Source organism: Equus przewalskii, chromosome 10, assembly GCF_037783145.1.
Source record: "Equus przewalskii isolate Varuska chromosome 10, EquPr2, whole genome shotgun sequence".
Classification (NCBI taxonomy): Eukaryota; Metazoa; Chordata; class Mammalia; order Perissodactyla; family Equidae; genus Equus; species Equus przewalskii.
Genome location: NC_091840.1, coordinates 40,144,250 through 40,161,258, shown reverse-complemented (window position 1 = coordinate 40,161,258; position 17,009 = coordinate 40,144,250). Strand labels below are relative to the sequence as shown.

Genomic DNA, 17,009 nt, shown 5'->3' with positions numbered 1-17,009 from the left:
CTCCTTCACCTGTTGAACTATGAGTAGAATGAAACCAAAGCCAAAGACGAAAATCCTAAGATCTTAGCAAATCATTTGTTGGGCTCTTCCTCTAGCGTAGAACTCTAATTCCTACTGATCTGGTCTTTTCAGAACTCGGAAAAGTTGCTTCTGTTATATAATGTATATAATGATTGTTACCTTTTTCTTTTTTCAGATTCATTCAGAATTAAGAATAAGATGTGTGTTTTTTCTTTTTCACTTTAAAATTATCTGTTAGATGTTTTCTTTTTTCAATTCTTTTTTCTGTTTGTGGTTGCTGAATTAAAAGCATTACCTTAAGTGCCCTTGAAGCACATTAACTTATGTTTTTGAGGTGGGTGGGGATTTTGTTTATTGGGAGATGTTAAACTTTTGGCAAAAATCTTTTGTAGAGTCATTGTTAGAGAATTGGATTGAAGTGTCATTTGCATCCTTATTTTTAGTCTGTCATTTTTTAAATATCACACTACAAAACAAAATTGAGTTTCTGAAAAGAAACTGGTTAACTAGGTTTATTGGTGTGGAATTAAAAATTTTTTTTGAGGCTCATACTGTCACTTTGTGTATCTTAAATTCATTAACTGCCTGCCTCTTAAAATAAATCAGTTTTGATTGCATTATATTTTGTGTTTACAAAAATGCAATCTATACTAAAAAAAAAAGTCTACCACATGGCTTATTTTTACCCATTTGTTTGGAGACTTTTCATTGTTTCCTTTCTTTTATGCTACAGATGGGGACACCTGTAACAAGCTCAAGTACAGCTTCATCCAATTCAGAAAGTCTGTCTGCATCTTCTAAAGCTCTGTTTCCTAGCACAGCACAAGTACGCAGGAAGTTGCAGTTTAAAATTGTTAAAATGGCTTTATAACTTAACCCTTTGGACCCTACTTAAAACTAAATGTTTTCCCAAAAATATGTTATGTTTAATTTTTTTAAGTGACATTAATGATATATAAATCAATAGTATTTAAAAATTTGATTTCACACTAATAGAAAAAAATGTACCCCAAACTCCTATGGTTCTAAAGGGTTAAAAGCATGTAAGCAGTAAATGCATTGTAGTGGCCAATGGTTAGCCTGATGCATGATTAAGCTGTTTTGATTTATGCTGTTTAATCTAATGCATCACATATAATGTAAGGAAATTTAGTGCTCTGCATTTGATTCTAAAGTTGGCCTAGTCTACGTTTCACATGTTTGATATTATGAAAAGTAACATTTATTATTGGTAACTTTTTACTTAAAAGGTCCTACCAAACTCTTTTGTCCATGATAATCATCCAGCCATTGTTAATTGGGAGGGCATTGTATTATATAAAGAATACTTCTGAAGGACATACCTTTAATGTGTCACCATTGATATTAATTGTTCGTGTTATGCTTAATACTGGAATTTATCCAAACATTTATATTCTGTAATTTCTAACTTTTTTTTTTTGAGCTGCTTGGCGGTTTTGTTATTTTAAACAACTAATTTAGAATAGCAAAATTAGAATATATGCTATTCCATTTTATGATACTATATTTCATCAATCTGGAATAAATACAAAACTTCGTAAATTAATTAATTTGGGGTGAGGAAGTAGATGAGAAGTTATATATGTGGTCTTGTTTATTGTCTCCACTGCTGTGTTTTGGATGTGACTTTGATTCAGCATCTTTTGATATGTTATCCTAAATTTTGTGGAGCATTTATCCTGCTGATTTTGTTTTAATTTCATTATAAGTTTGATTCTTTATTAAATGTTGGTGTCTTAGTTTTAAGTTAAATTGGTAGTAGATGTACTCAACAATTTTGGGTTTTGAAGTTTGATTGATGAAGGATTGTGTTTTACAGGCTCAGGCAGCTGTGCAAGGACCTGTTGGTACAGATTTCAAGCCCTTAAATAGTACCCCTGCGACAACTACAGAACCCCCAAAGCCTACATTCCCTGCTTATACACAGTCTACCGCTTCAACCACTAGTACAACAAATAGCACTGCAGCTAAGCCAGCGGCTTCAATAACAAGTAAGCCTGCTACACTTACAACAACCAGTGCAACCAGTAAGTTGATCCATCCAGATGAGGATATATCACTGGTAAGTTGTTTATAGTTTTTTACTAGCAGAGTTTGCTTGAATACCATTGTAGCACCGTGTCCACTTGAAAAGTGTTAGTGTACACTGATGGTCTTACGATCTGATTTAATGCTTACTAAGTGGCTTTTACCATTCTGAGTTTTAAGAACCACAAAATAAAGTGAATGTTGCACGTTTTGCTCTTAGATGCGTTCCCTCCCTTTCCCCTCCAGAGTATTTCTAAAAGAGGACAATAAAAATCTCTTAAAAATCATTTTAGTTAGACGTAAATTTGCATAAGTTAATTGAAGAAACAGTTTAGTGTGAGGTAGAATCTGCAGGTCCCTCAAAGCCCATATGCCTTCTTCTCTAGACAGTTTCTTACTGAAGCAATTTAAATTCCTGGAAAGTTGTTGGCATGCTTCAAATATAAAAATAGGTGAAGTTTTCTTAAGGCATCGAGATTTTAAGTAGTTGGACTAGTTTGTGGGGCAAAAGTAATTGGTTGGTGTAAGAGTACATTTTTTAAAAAATTATAAATAAGATTTTAGATGCTTGCCTTTGTGCTTAATGAATCTCTGCATTCAAGTGTTTAACATTGTGCTTATTTTTATTTCTAGGAAGAGAGAAGGGCACAGTTACCTAAATATCAACGTAATCTTCCTCGACCAGGACAGGCTCCCATTGGTAATCCACCGGTTGGACCAATTGGAGGTATGATGCCACCACAGCCAGGCATCCCACAGCAGCAAGGAATGAGACCCCCAATGCCGCCTCATGGTATTCCTCTTTTTGTGTTTCTTGTATTTAGTGGATTTTTTAGTACAGTCATGTGCTGCATAACAATAGACTGCATATTTGACGATTGTCCCATAAAATTATTACCCTATAACCTTGGTGTATAGTAGGCTATACCATCTAGGTTTATGTAAGTACACTCTGTGGTGTATGCGTGATGCCAGAATTGCCTAATGATGCATTTCTCAGAATATATCTGCATCGTTAAGTGACACATGACTGTATACACATAAAATGTTAAATTTAGCTGCAAAATGCATTGTATTTAAAAGTACCCTATATAGTTCAACTCAATCTCTTTTTTGTGTCTTAAATGTGTTTTTTAGGTCAGTATGGTGGTCATCATCAAGGCATGCCAGGTTACCTTCCTGGTGCTATGCCGCCATATGGGCAGGGACCGCCAATGGTGCCCCCTTACCAAGGTGGGCCTCCTCGACCTCCGATGGGAATGAGACCTCCTGTAATGTCGCAAGGTGGCCGTTACTGATCTTACTTCATCCAGTCTAATAGGTTTGGAGATTAAACCTTTTCTCAACTTGTGCTGTTTATATAGCCAAGCTTCCGTCAATAAGGCTTCATTGTGACTTTAACAAACATTATCTTCCCACATACCAGGAACTATTGGACATTTATTTACATGGGAAAAATTATTTGGAATAATAAAGCAGGAATTTTCCTGAAGTTGCAATTTATACTGTATGGCTTCTTTTTCATGTTTCATCTAGGTTTTTAGAAGTGAAGTATAGTAAATTTGGTTCGTTATATTGTGAAGGCGCTGGAATTACATGAACATACCACCTTAATAAAGGCAAGTTCTGTAAGCTTACATTGCTATTTGTAAAGTTATGCCTTCACAGCATTTCAGATGCTGTTGGACTTCATGTCCCCAACCTAGCTTGGTGAGGGCTGTAACTGTTTCCAAGTACCTGTACATTGGAAGTCTGAATGTGTAACAATATTTAATGTATTTAGAATTCCTCATGTTGCAGGGTTTAAGAAATCTGACCCACTAAGGTCATGTGACATTTTCTGTACTGTTAAACTTCATTGTAATAAAATGAGAGAAAAATTCATGCCTTTTTATTCATAACCCAGCTGTGGACCACTGCCTGAAAGGTTTGTACAGATGCATGCCACAGTAGATGTCCACATAATAAAATTCATAGTTACCAATGCAGTTTTGACATGTCATTGGATTCTGTCTTTGAATTGTAGGTTGTTCCTTAGCTGCATGTTTTAAACTGGACAGTATATATAGAATGGTATGTTAGTGCTTCATTTAACAGAAAAACTTAGATACATATGAGTCATTACATAATGGGTGTGAAATCTTTATGTTGTGTCACCTTTCTGCCCCCCTTAATATCAATACATGTTACCTGTCATAAACATTTAGAATATAAATGTTAATATTCCCTCCTTCCTGCTGATGAAGTTTAGAGCCTAGTGCCAGACCCATTCATTTCCTTCTGATTATTTTTGAGACTACAGTACTGCCTGGACCTCAGAAGCTTTTTAAGGTGCAAACTTCTAGAAGCTTAGGTGCATGCAGTAATAGCGTTTTGTGCTGTTAATGGGTTGGTATATATTCTAAGTGTAATGACAAGGATCTAAATGCCTGTATTAGGATGGATAAGAGATGGCTTTGAAATTTTTAACTTTATCTTCTTCTTGGAAGATTACATAATTTCTTTGATTAGTTCGCTACCTTCTGTTATTATTAAGCCTAAATGGCTTTGCTGTTAACATTTTCATCCTTGGAAATTTGAATGTTACTGTGTTCCTATGGAGAACTTTTCTGTAGAGATGACTGCTATTATTCAGTATCTTGTGTTGGCAAGTCTTATAATAATAATAGCTCTTGTTGATCTTTTTCTGACATCCATGTTTTTGATCTTTCCTTTGCAGAGTAGTATTATGGTTAAGTATCAAATGACCTGTACAAAGTGTAATTATTAATATAATGAACTCAAGTTTTTCCTCAATATAAAGTTTAGACTTCTAAGAAAATGGTAGCATTTCTTTATAACGTCTATGTGAAGGTGTAGATGGAAGACATAAAATCTGAAGTTTGGTTTTAAAAAAACAAGATTTTAACCTTATAGGAAAATAATGAAAAATGTTTTAACCATCATAAAAAAGTCTGTATTTAAGTGACAAGTAAAAGTCATTGATTTAAACAAAACATTGCAAGTATTATAAAGCTCAGTGCTGTTTTAAATCTGATATTTTGCTCTGGTGGTTTTATAGCTCCTGTGCTGTGGTACTGTTGAGATTCAAAATATTCCATAGCTTGAAAAGGTGGCATCCATGTGTCACCAAGAATCATTTCTTCCTTCTGCCAGCAGCCAAGTCCCATACGCCTTTCTCCACCAAATGCCTGCCTACCTAAATAGTTTTGGAATTAATACGCACTTCTTAGATTTGACAACACATTTATCATACTGCCAAGGAAAAGCCAGTGTTGAAAATATTTAAGGTAAACATGACATGATTAAATTTAGGATGATTAAATAGCAAGTGTTCTCCCAAACCAGATGTCTCTCAAGCATTTCATGTACAGGCATATCAGCAAACTACAAATGTATTAGTAGTGTTTTCAGAAATTGTGCGCATCTTCATTTGCATTTAATGCAAAGAGAACAGATTTTTTATATCAAGCTTTGTTGCTTTCTGAGGTCGGAAGGGAGAAAACACTACTTTTAAGTAAGTGAGAGCATTCCTATTAAAAGTTAATTCAAAGTGTTATGGATGGCGCTTAAAAAACAAGCACATCTCGTATTTTGGAGATGTATGGCTCAGGTGGTGCCCGTTTCGTACGTTCAAAGTGTAGTTTGTGCATGCATCAGAGCATAATTAAGCTTCTAGAAAATATCGTTTACCTAACTGCTTCTGGGGTCCATAGTGTGGTTCAATCATGAGTGAAACAAATTATGTTGAACTAACTCTTACTTTGACTTATGCTTCCTTAAATAATAGATGAAGTTGAGTTGAAGTAGACTTCAGCTGCCCTCACAGAAGACAACTTTTGGGATTTGATGTATTTAAGGCAGGCCTTGTGATTGCTGTAATTAGGGAAGTTGTAAGATTAATGGGGCTGCCAGCTTTGGCTCTACCTTCCATCCACTCCTATATCACCTTTTTTAAAAAAAGAAAAACGTAAACATTTTGTCTGGCACTAGTTTCTACTGTAGAAATTTTACTGCTGTTTGACAGTAACAAGACCAGCAGGTGAGGATCAACTTTTTAGTGGCTGCTGGAGTTATCATTTGACTTGAATACTTATTGTTTTAGTAATCTCTCACACATATACTATGAGGAATGGGGGAAAAAACCCCACTGTACTCCATTCCACTGATCAAGTTACATATTGAACTTAAAACTCAGCTTAAACTTAGTTGTTTGCTGGGAGATCCCCAACAAAATAAGTATGGGCTCAGAATGGGATTATAGTGAACAGTAGTTTTTTTTTAAAAAAAAAAAAGAGCTGCTCTTTTTTCCTTTGCTTGCTTGATCATTGGGATTTTTTTAATGCATGTCTTTTAAATTAATTGGGTAATGTTTTTCTAAAATTAAAATTTTCTTCTTCCTATAGCCCTGCCATAGGACAGACTGAGGCTGAGTCTCAGTGTTGCCCTGTTCAGTCTGAGGCAAGTGGGATTTATTTTATTCCTTATAGGGGCTTTCACAGCTTTATGGCTGTTGGATATTTATGTCCCCAAACTTGCAGCAAGTTTGGTGAAGGCCCCTAAATTTAATTAAACTTAGGATTTTTATACTCTTTTGGCAGAGAAGGCTCTATATTAATATTCACGTTTGACTGTGGTGTTAATAAATATTTTATATATATAATTTTGTGTAATTTACTTTGTGTTGCGTAATATTTAACGGCCTCAGTAAAGCTGGTATTACTATATTGAACTTAAGAAAATCGACAAAATTTGACATTCTTGATTTGGAGGCATGAAATATTTCATTCAAATTTTCCACTTCACTTTTAGGAAAATCTTACTGGTTATTTTCTCCTCAAACTATTAAATTTAACTTCAAGGATAAGTTTAATCATTGGAAATGCCACTGGATACTGAAATCTGCATTCTTAATCCCAAAGTTATGCATTGAACATTAAGGTTGAAAAGTCATCTGGAAATGCTTATGATTTTTGATATTTTCAAACCTCACCACATTAGAGCAAATGTTAATGTAGAGCCCTGTGAAGAGTGGGAAGGTTGTGTGTGTGTGGTATGTATGTGTATACACTACACATTTGAGATAAAAGAGTTTGGGTATTACCGACCTGAGAGTGGCTAGATTACTAATTTTCAGGTAGCCAAACTGAAATTTGGATCCGTTTGTGGTAAAGTTAGTCTTTTGAACCTATGGTTTTGAAACGATTTTGAGGTTCATTTTCAGCCCTATTGAACAATATTTTATGCAGTATGCACACATGAAAACTATCCACATTTGTTTCCAACTAAAATTTTCTTTTATTTGGTGAGAAAATTGTGTGTATGTTATAGGGGATAAAGAGGGAACTGGAAGACAGGCCAAAACATAAACCTGGATTATTTTTGTTTTTTCCTGTGTTTAAGTCATCGTTCTACTCAGATAGCATTTTCTGCTGAACAAACAGTAACAAGTAACATACTACAACATTTAGCAAACCAAGGATTGTGTTTCTTTGTGGTTTTAATTTTTGGAAACAAAAAACATGCAGTAAATAAATTCCAAATTTTCACCTGTTTGATTAGAACATGTTTTTCTCTGTAACTGAATCATGGAAAAATATTTTAATGTTTGAAAAAACAATTTTGTCACAACAAAAATACTCTATTGGGATATTTTATAACCGACTCAGTAATTACACCTTTTCTGTTGCACCCACCATCCCCCAATATACTGAAATATTTAAGAGTGAAGCTGCTTGTCCTAATTCTGATAGTGATAATTGAAATAATATAACTGAAATAGGCTCTTACATAACTTGAGTACTGGAGGTGGGAGGGATTTTCTAAGGGTGGCATAATTTGTTGAAGGTGATATAGATACCTAATTTAAAATATAGTTTCTTTGATATATCTGTAGTTCTGTGACTCAGACAAATTTGATTTTGAGGATTACATAACTTTTGGGTATCTGTTATGTCCACTGGCAAACCTTGGTAAATGAAAAGAAATGTTGAAGTCACTTCTTTACTGAGATAAAATTTTGTTTGAGTAGACTGACATTTGTATTGGTTAGGGATTAGAAATAATATTAAACATGTACCCTAAAATTGTATATAAATCAGGTATGTCTTTTTGAAAAGGTAGTAGTCACCGACCTAATATTGAATAATTTTTGTATGTTATTCTGAAATGAAACTGTTTTCTCTTACTGTATCTTTTATGGAAAAGTCTTCTAAAACAAGGGATTCAGGTATAAGACTATTGATTATAGGGCAGGTTTTTGTAAGTAAACATTACCCCAATTACACTTCTGCTAGCTGTCTCATGACTTGAATAGTAGTGAAGGTTACTCTCCCCCCCCTCAGTATTTTCTTTTCTGTCATCCGAATCATTTTAATAAATAACCTTTTGTTTTTATAGTGCAGAAATCATCTAACTTTTCTGTGTGATATTTCTTGGCAAAATAAACACTTAGGTTAATGATGTATATAGTGTCGTGTACATAGTGGATATTCACAATTTTATAATAACGTTGCATTTTCAGAACTATACTTTTAATGTCTTGGCTCTTAGGCATCCCTTATTATGGATCTAATTCAAACTAATGCATAGGAAATGGAGAAGGTGGAACTTCAGTTTGAGTTCCCTAATACTTTAAATATTTCCAACTTTTCCTAGTGTTTTCATGTTCCTACTTGGCATTGTTGTTGGGAAATAAGTTTGAAAGTAGCATTTTTAAAAAACTAGATTTCTTCAGTAAGCCTCAGAAGAGAATTGCTTTTTTAAGCATGTTTTTTTTGTTTGTTGCTTTTTTTTGTTCTGGGCTTTGTGCATTCTTATATAATAATTTGGCAGTACAAAAGGAAGAACTTTTCATTTTCTTCCCAACTGCAGAAAAATAATACCTTGAAACCATATTAGTTTGACATTTTTGAATCCTCTCTTATTCAGTTAATCTCTCAGGGAAAATATTTCTGTTTTACTAAGCAGGACATAGAAGTCAGATTAAGGCAGAAATTGGAGACCCAAAGGAGATCTTCACTGAAGCTAATTTGAACTATTTCTATTTGAAGCAAATTGAACACTATTATAAATCGAGACTGGTTCATGATTAGGTTATTTAGGAAGCTTATAATCACCAGCTATATTATGAAAATATGTTTGTGTAAATGTTTTAATTTTGATCAAATTAACTGCAGAGAAGATACATGTGAGTAAACTATTTTAACGATTGATTACTTGGACCCCACCCATTAATTCTAAATGCTGTAATGGTGTATAAAGTTGTGATATGGCACAGCTTCAGTAATGTTTTGTGTGTTTGGTGATGGGTTTTGTAATGCTATGTTTATAAAAAGGTGAAGTCCTGTATTGGAATTCTCCAAACCCTGTGGCATTCTGTGTGTGGGGTTTTCTTTTTACTATTAAAGAATCTGTATGCCTTCACCTTTTGTTAAATTTGAGGAACTGTCAATGAAATTCATTGATGTCCAACTTGGATAAAAGTGAAGAATGGTGTTTCCCCAGGTTACTACACACGGACCAATAGTGATTATTTGGGAGAGAGGCCATTGTAGTGTTTAGACTTAAGAACCTTAAATGTAATGAAAGGTAACAGCATCCCTGCTCTTGGTTTGCATTTGTTACTAAGGTTTAACTGAATCATTTATTATAATGTAGCTCATTCTTAACAGTTTATTCATATATGGTTCAGCAGTTAACCAGAGATGGAAATAAACTAGATTGCAGCATCATTTGCCTGTGTCTACTAATAAGGCAAGGCTACTTTATCCAAGTGGACCAAGGGAAGAGTTTATTAAAGTTTCTATAAGTTTGAGTTAGAAAAATATGGGGCATCTAGTTATTGAGCAAGCCTGCCTTTTAGCTAATAGCTTATTAGTGTACTTAGAAGAGAAGCAATGGAATTTACTTTACAGCCCTTGTTTTTAAAATTGAAAATCTCTAACATAAGAAAATTAAATCAGGTTTTGAAAATTGAATTAAAAATTCCTTGCCTCTATGGAGTGTGTCTACATATATTTAGAAATTATCATGTTTAAGAGATTTTTTCTTAGCCGTATGCCCCGTTTTTAAGTTTAACCAAAATTTCCATGTAATACGCATTGGAATACATATTTTATTTAAATTCAGAGTTGTCCAAAAGATATACAGTGTTGTTAACCTCATTCTCATAAGGTCACTCTAAATTTAATAGCCAATGTAAGGTAACTTTTCTAAGACTTAGGGAAAATTTTTTAAATGTATTATTGTCAGGCTCTGAGGAAATTTAATGCACATTGACTTTTTAAACTATGGATTGAACTCCTCAGTTTAATACAATTTGTGTTTTTGTTAACTAGCAGCAGAATTTCAGCATTTGCTACTTACTGGTAGAGAAGAAAAATCCCACAGCCCTGCCAGTACAGGTTAGTTTAATCTGTAAGTACCTGATGTTCCTATTTTTTCAAACATATCCATATAACCCACACAAGGAAGAAAGCTGTGCAGTTACTTAAATGTGAGTATAACTGATAGATCCATTGGACACTTTCAAACACTCAGTACTTGGGCCAAAGAGGCTCTAGGTTTGCCAACCTCAGTTGTAATAAAGGTGTAATAACTGCTCCTTTATTATCTGGTTGTAGTTGAACCTAAGTAGTTTTGTTGTACACAAAAGGAAAAGATAGTGAAAGTTTCAATTGGCTATATTCTCATGTTGCTATATCATGATATGGAGGGCAGGGCTTTGGGTCCAGGGTCTTTTACTTAACCTAAGCCACTCCATGGTGGTACTCGTTTGCCTTTTAGCTTTTTACAGTAGGAATCAACCTAAGAAAAAAGTCAAGTTTCTTCACCTCTAGCAATGCTAAATGGTCTGCAGTCATAAGCTAGAAAATGTTTTTATACTGCTTTTTTGTTCTTACATGTTTTTAGTAACTCTTACTGTAAATAAATACTCATTTCCTTCATCTTTTTTGTAATCTATGACCTATTCTGTTGGTACACCACCACCTCGGGTTCATTTTACTTGGAACTAAGAATAACCTTACTTTTTAATATTCAAATGAAAGCTGACTACCCATCAAGAAATCTAGACACATTCTTCATTTATTTCTTTTTAGGGGCAGTGGGGATGTAATGGGTTGTGAAAGATACCTTAAAGTTTTTGTTACTATTTTAAGTGGTTCTACCAGAGGTCATTGTCTTGAGCCATTCTTGAGAGATTTCCTTTAACCTTTAAATATTGTGCTTTTATGTTGATAAAAATTTAAAACACTGAAGAGAAGACTAAAGCATGTATGATTTACTTTATACAAGCCTGAACCATCCTTCCAATCTGTAACACTGACTAGGATGCGTGGCTTCCTCCTTTTCACTTTAAGTGTAATAATGATGTCTACTTTGAGACTATCTATAAAACTAGCTGATCTTGTACTCCTATTAAACTGGGATGGTGATTATCAACTGAAAACAGTTATCCTAACATTATTTTATATGAAAGTCATGTGTTCAGTTAAACTTTTAAAACTTGATTTATCAACTGATAATAAAATATATTTTACAAGATATCCACTTGTTTTTTAATATAATATTGCTTAAGGGGTTGAGTTTCCATTGCCTTTCACAGTTTAATCTGTATAAGAAATGGCGTAGATACAGTGGAAATGGTTTTCCTTAAAACCATCTCTTTAAAGCTGCCTTTCTGGTGAGTACTATTTTATACTTTTATATATCATAATTTTTCCTCTTAAATTTAACTGAAACGGGACACTTTGATCAAAGAAATGAACAATCTGAATTTCTATACTCTTTAGATATTACCTGAATCAAGAATATTAATAAGGTGCTTATTTTACCTTGTGACATTTCCCTGATAATCTGGGTTCACTTTTTTCCTCACAGTCACTTAATAGACTATAACTGCAAAAACTTCACATAAGTTATTTCCTTTTGGTGAGATGGAAGAAATATTTTTACTTAAAACTAACTAGCATTTAAATTTATTTATTATTATTTTTTTGGTGAGGAAGATTGGCCCTGAGCTAACGTCTGTTGCCTGTCTTCCTCTTGTTTTTTGCTCCTCAAAGCCCCAGTATACATAGTTGTATATCCTAGTTGTAAGTTCTACTACTTCTATGTGGGATGTTGCCACTGCATGGCTTGATGAACAGTGAGTAGGTCCGTGCCCAGGATCGGAACTGGCGAACCCTGGCCGCTGAAGTGGAGCGTGTGAACTTAACCACTCCGCCACGAGCCTGGCCCCCAAATTTGTTTTTTCAAGCCCAAAGTTTTCTTTTTAGTTGACAGCTAAAAGTTTTTTCTCGATGCTTTTGGTTCCAACGTTGCATAGGCGTAAAATTAAAATACCAGAATTTCTCTGTTGTTTTTGGCTGCTGTTGCAGTGATTCATAAGCAGTTAAGCTGAGGGTAGGGTTGAAGGAGGGCTTGCTAATTGATCATGCAGACTAATTGCTTATAGGATTCTCTTTGAGTGAGGCTTGAAAATTTCAAGTGTATTCTTAAATCACTCTAACCCTGCATGAAAAATTTGGATTAGAAATACTGATTTCTGGGACTGTGTTCCAGTGAAAACTAGCCTCTGAGTATATTTCTAATTACTTTTTGCCCTGTTTAATACCTTCCCTCAGTGTGACACTTGTATTTTTTCCTTCCAGTTTTTAGCCACATCCTAGCTACTGTCGGTATATGCTAAGGATGTTTTCACATTGTGATTCCTGCTGTGATCTTTGTACACCAATAATAAACAGTAAGCTCTAATGCTTTTTAGTATAAACACTGATAGTCTTCTAAAATAAATCTGAAAATTGATATCTGAGTATGTGATAATGGTGATGTATTCTTTTAGATAAGCACTAAACAAAGTATGGACCCTCAATTTATGTCTTTAAGATTTAAAGTGAAGTAAATTTCTAAGGAACTCTGTCCTTTCCTAGCAAGGATAAGCAGACATTGAAAATTTGGTAAGTATGTAACTTTAAATGCATGTAATAGTGATGAGACTAAGTAGCCCAATTTCCATAGTTTAAAATAGTATTAGAGGTGAACAAGAATTCTTGAATCTACTTTGCGACTTAATGTAAGTGCGTGTAGCATTTTTACAAACTTGTGTGCAGTGATTAAATTGAAGTGTACCTTACTCCTTTGTCTGGTTTGTTTTCTTTTTATTTTGTATGATGCTTTAAATACTAATTTTGTATTTCGAGCTTTTTTCAGGGTAGAAATAAATGGCAAAGAATATATCTTCAAGAACAATTTTTTAAATGTCCCTATTAAACCCATCGATGACTTTCAGTTTACTTAAGCCTTCTGTTTTTCAGCTCCAGTTAAAACTAACAGTAGACAGCTGATCAAAAATGGGGGGAAAAATCTTTGTGCTCGTTCTGGAATATTGTAGGACTCATTGCATAATAGTACAATTTTATTAAGCCAATATTCTGTGTGCATGGAAGCAGTCCTTTTTAAATTACGAGAAAAAGGTGCTGAGATAGGGAATCTCCCCTTGTCTCTGGGATGTTGTGTTAATAAGATAGTAATTGGAGGTTAAAGTGAGAACATTTAATTGCTACACCAGGGAAGGTGATTTATTTCTGAGAAATATGTCCGTTTCTTTCCAAACTAGTGTAGTAGTATTTTGTGAAGCAGCACAAGATCCCACAGGGTTGTAAAAAAGAGGGGCCCCTTCCCTGTATTCAATCTCCAGCCTTCACTCCAGCATTGTACTGGCAAGGAGAGAGATGAAGAGCAAGTCTTACAGGAGATATGATGGTAAGGAGAACCTGAACAAAACAAGTAAGAGAGGATAAGTGGTAGTTTGTGCATGATTGAAATGCCTAGGTAAATAAGAAAACTTGACTAGTAGCATAATTTTTTATGTAAGTAAATGAACTCACTAATTTAAATGTTGTAATTAAACGAGCTTAAAAAATTAGCAACGTTAAAACTCTGTAGTAATTAATACATGCATTTTGTGAGGGTTTATTTTAAAATAAAAATTTCTTAACACAAATAATGTTAGTGCATTTTGTTACTTTGGCGTATCACCTGAAAGCTAGTGCAAAAGAAAAACGAAATGGATGACCACATTTATAGTGTTTGCCTCTGTTGAATTTTAGTCTACTGGTAGATTTTGGGGGGAAGAGATGTTTCTTAGTATATGAAACCATATAATAATTAGAGCTCAAAAGACACTGAAGGTTTTTGTTTCTCTTTTGAGGTGTTCTGGGGGTGTTTGCTAGGCTTTAAGAAAGCCATAACCACAATTTGAAAAATGGTGCTTTATTTTTGTATCTGAAGCAATTTTCAGTTTGTCTGGTTTCATCTCAAAGTTGAAGGATTTTTGCTCCTGCATTATTAAAAGCAAGCCTCTTTTTGTTCCAAGATTATGGTTGAGCATAAACATTTGAGTGTTATTTACAAAGATGAATAAAAATTTTCATTTATTATTTATACTTGTCTGAGCCCGTTTTATTAAGTTATATCCAGAACAGTTTATATTGAGAGTGAGTTACAGTTTTAGGTGCGCCCTGAGAAATAATAAGGCAGAGTTATTTTTATTAAGTATGGAATGTCTATTGGGAGAAAATATGGGGTAAATGAAGATACTTAGACTGTATGGTATAGGGTATGTGATAAAGTGTTAAAAGGTTAAACAGGTAGAGTTAGAAGTCACATAATGGTTTAGACTAGGCATAAAACTTAGACCTGCAATTAGATCCTCCATCGCTTACTAGTTTTATGACCTTCAGTAAGTTCTCTAAAATGACGATAGTAATATATTTCCTAGGCTTGTGAGAAAAGCTTACTATATGTAAAAGAGCTTAGCTTTGTCAGACCAGTGGAAATGGCAGGTGTGGAGTGGGGTCGGGTAGTTACTGAGAACCTAAAACTTTATTTAGAAAATGCATATGAAAGCCTACTGTACACTTGGATACTATCCTGGTACAGATAGGAAATGTATCTAAAAAGGGAGCTTGGAGCTGAGGAATTAAGAAGCTAGCCCTTGCAAAAAGTCTTCTGTTGGGTAACAGTCTTCCAGGCGGAAGGAATAGTCGGGGCAGAAACTGAGATGGGAAAACAGCATCTTGGAGGGAAAAAAAAAAGTATGAATGGTGGATTGGAAGGGGGTGTGTTTGTGTGACGGGAGTAGAGATTGGAAAGGTAGATGGACCAAATCACACATAGGACCATGGTTTGAATTTTACTGCAGTGAAAGTCATTGAAGGACTTTAAGCTGGTGAGTAATATATAGTTTATGATTTTCAAAATTCTAAGTTATATGGGCAGTTGGTGGGCAGTATAGGGACCAATTAGAGGGCAAGAAGAACCTGACTCAAAACAACTTGAAATTAACTCGTGTTATGAATTACTGTGACAGGACGATCATTGAAGAAGTTAGATGATTCCGACCCTTTTTAATGTAAGCACAGAAAGAGGCAAAGAAGAAGACTTGAAAGTTAAAGTTCTTTTACACATGATTGAGTCTGCACTTGATATGTAAGACATTCATTTAGGAAATGTTTATTGAGGATTCAGTAGGACATTGAGAGGTCAAAACAAAATTCAGTCTTTCTGTTAGAGTCTAAGAAGGTTAAATGCTAACACAAAGAAGAAAGTGAAGATGCCCCCAAAGGAAGTCAAATTTGGAGGAATTTAATTCCACCTGCATTGTGTCAGGGAAAAGGTAACATTTGAACTAGATCTTGAAGGATTGTTAGTAATTTGGACAAATTGAAAAAAGTGTTAGGAGGAGGATTGGAAAACCCAGCAGTATACGGAGGTATATGAGTCAAAGTTGTAGAAAATGGGATAAGATAATTTGAGGCTAATGTGTAAAGGTCCTTGAATACCACGTTAGGGGTACACCTTTCTGCTAGGAATTGGAGTGCCTTTGATTTTTATCATAAAACTAACACTGACAAGAGCTGTTTCAGACTCCACAGCTCTTCAGAAGCACCTAAAGTCTGTACGCCCAGATCACCAGAGGCTGCCATGATTTCCTCATCGCCGTTGGCCTTGTAACGTGGAGTGGTAGGATTCTGGAACCGTGATTGGTTCTGAGTGCTATTGATTGGGTTAAGGTAAAACTGCAGTTCCTTCTGTCCACCAGGGCCAGCTTAAAATGTTTTGGAAGCTGTCTATACCTCAGACCTTTATTTTCCTTGGCGCCTTCCTGTGAATGTTTGTTTTTCTGCCATTTTCTCCTAAGTGTAAGACATTGCTCCCTTCCCTCAAAAACCTTTCTGCCATGCCCATGGAAGTCCTGTTTCATGTAACTGAACTGTCTGAATTCTTCGCAGAACCTTCCTGAAACCTGATTCTCCGCAGAGGTAGTTTCTAATAGTTGTCTGAAGTGAGTGTGCTACTCCTTCCAGATATTTGTACGTGGGGTTTGAGAGGATCAGTGAGCTGCTCATTACCTAAAACAAATCAATCCGTTATTTATAAATACATTTGCTCTCTTTGGCCTCATGACATCTTCACCCCTCTGCTTTAATCTGCTGACTCCTGGAAATTCCCCTTCATTTAAGTCTTTGGTACATTGTTTATGTAGTAGGTGCTCAGTAGATTTTTTGAGTGAACGATTAATACTCCGTCTTTGAAGAATATTGGTTATAGTGCTACACTACTGAAGGCAATCACACAACCTTGCAAGTTGCTGTCTGTAACAATGTCTGACCATCCCTTGTAGATGTGTAACGTATAATCATACATTTCAACCTTTCTAGGCCTGTGATACTGTAAAGCAATTCTGTGTAAGGGTATAGTAACCTTTTCCACTCCTTTCTTGCACATCTCTTCAAATCTGTCCTTTTCCATCGTAACCCCTTGCCACCACACATGAACTTGTCTGATGACTTTCCTTCCTAATTCATGAAGACAGTAAAAGACAAGGTCCTTAACTTTTGGATACTATATCTATAGGACAGTCTATATTTACC

General features: G+C 34.8%; 1 protein-coding gene across 50 annotated transcripts in view; it reads left to right on the top strand.

Moving 5' to 3' along the window:
* Window positions 1-17,009, top strand: part of ZNF207 (zinc finger protein 207) — a 59,189-nt gene that overhangs the window by 11,569 nt on the left and 30,611 nt on the right. For 4 of the 50 annotated variants that reach the window (XR_011523513.1, XR_011523498.1, XR_011523508.1 and 1 more), the window contains 7 exons: window positions 755-847; window positions 1,862-2,104; window positions 2,704-2,863; window positions 3,208-3,391; window positions 3,607-3,689; window positions 6,477-6,531; window positions 10,413-14,517. Coding sequence is in view for 11 of the 50 variants with exons in the window: in XM_070562561.1 (XP_070418662.1) it covers window positions 755-847; window positions 1,862-2,104; window positions 2,704-2,863; window positions 3,208-3,368 (657 nt within the window). In the remaining 39 variants the exon portion in view is untranslated. Of the gene's footprint in view, window positions 1-754; window positions 848-1,861; window positions 2,105-2,703; window positions 2,864-3,207; window positions 4,059-6,476; window positions 6,532-10,409; window positions 14,518-17,009 lie in introns of those variants that run through there. The other 46 variants (XR_011523512.1, XR_011523497.1, XR_011523507.1 and 43 more) reach the window with 20 other exon arrangements.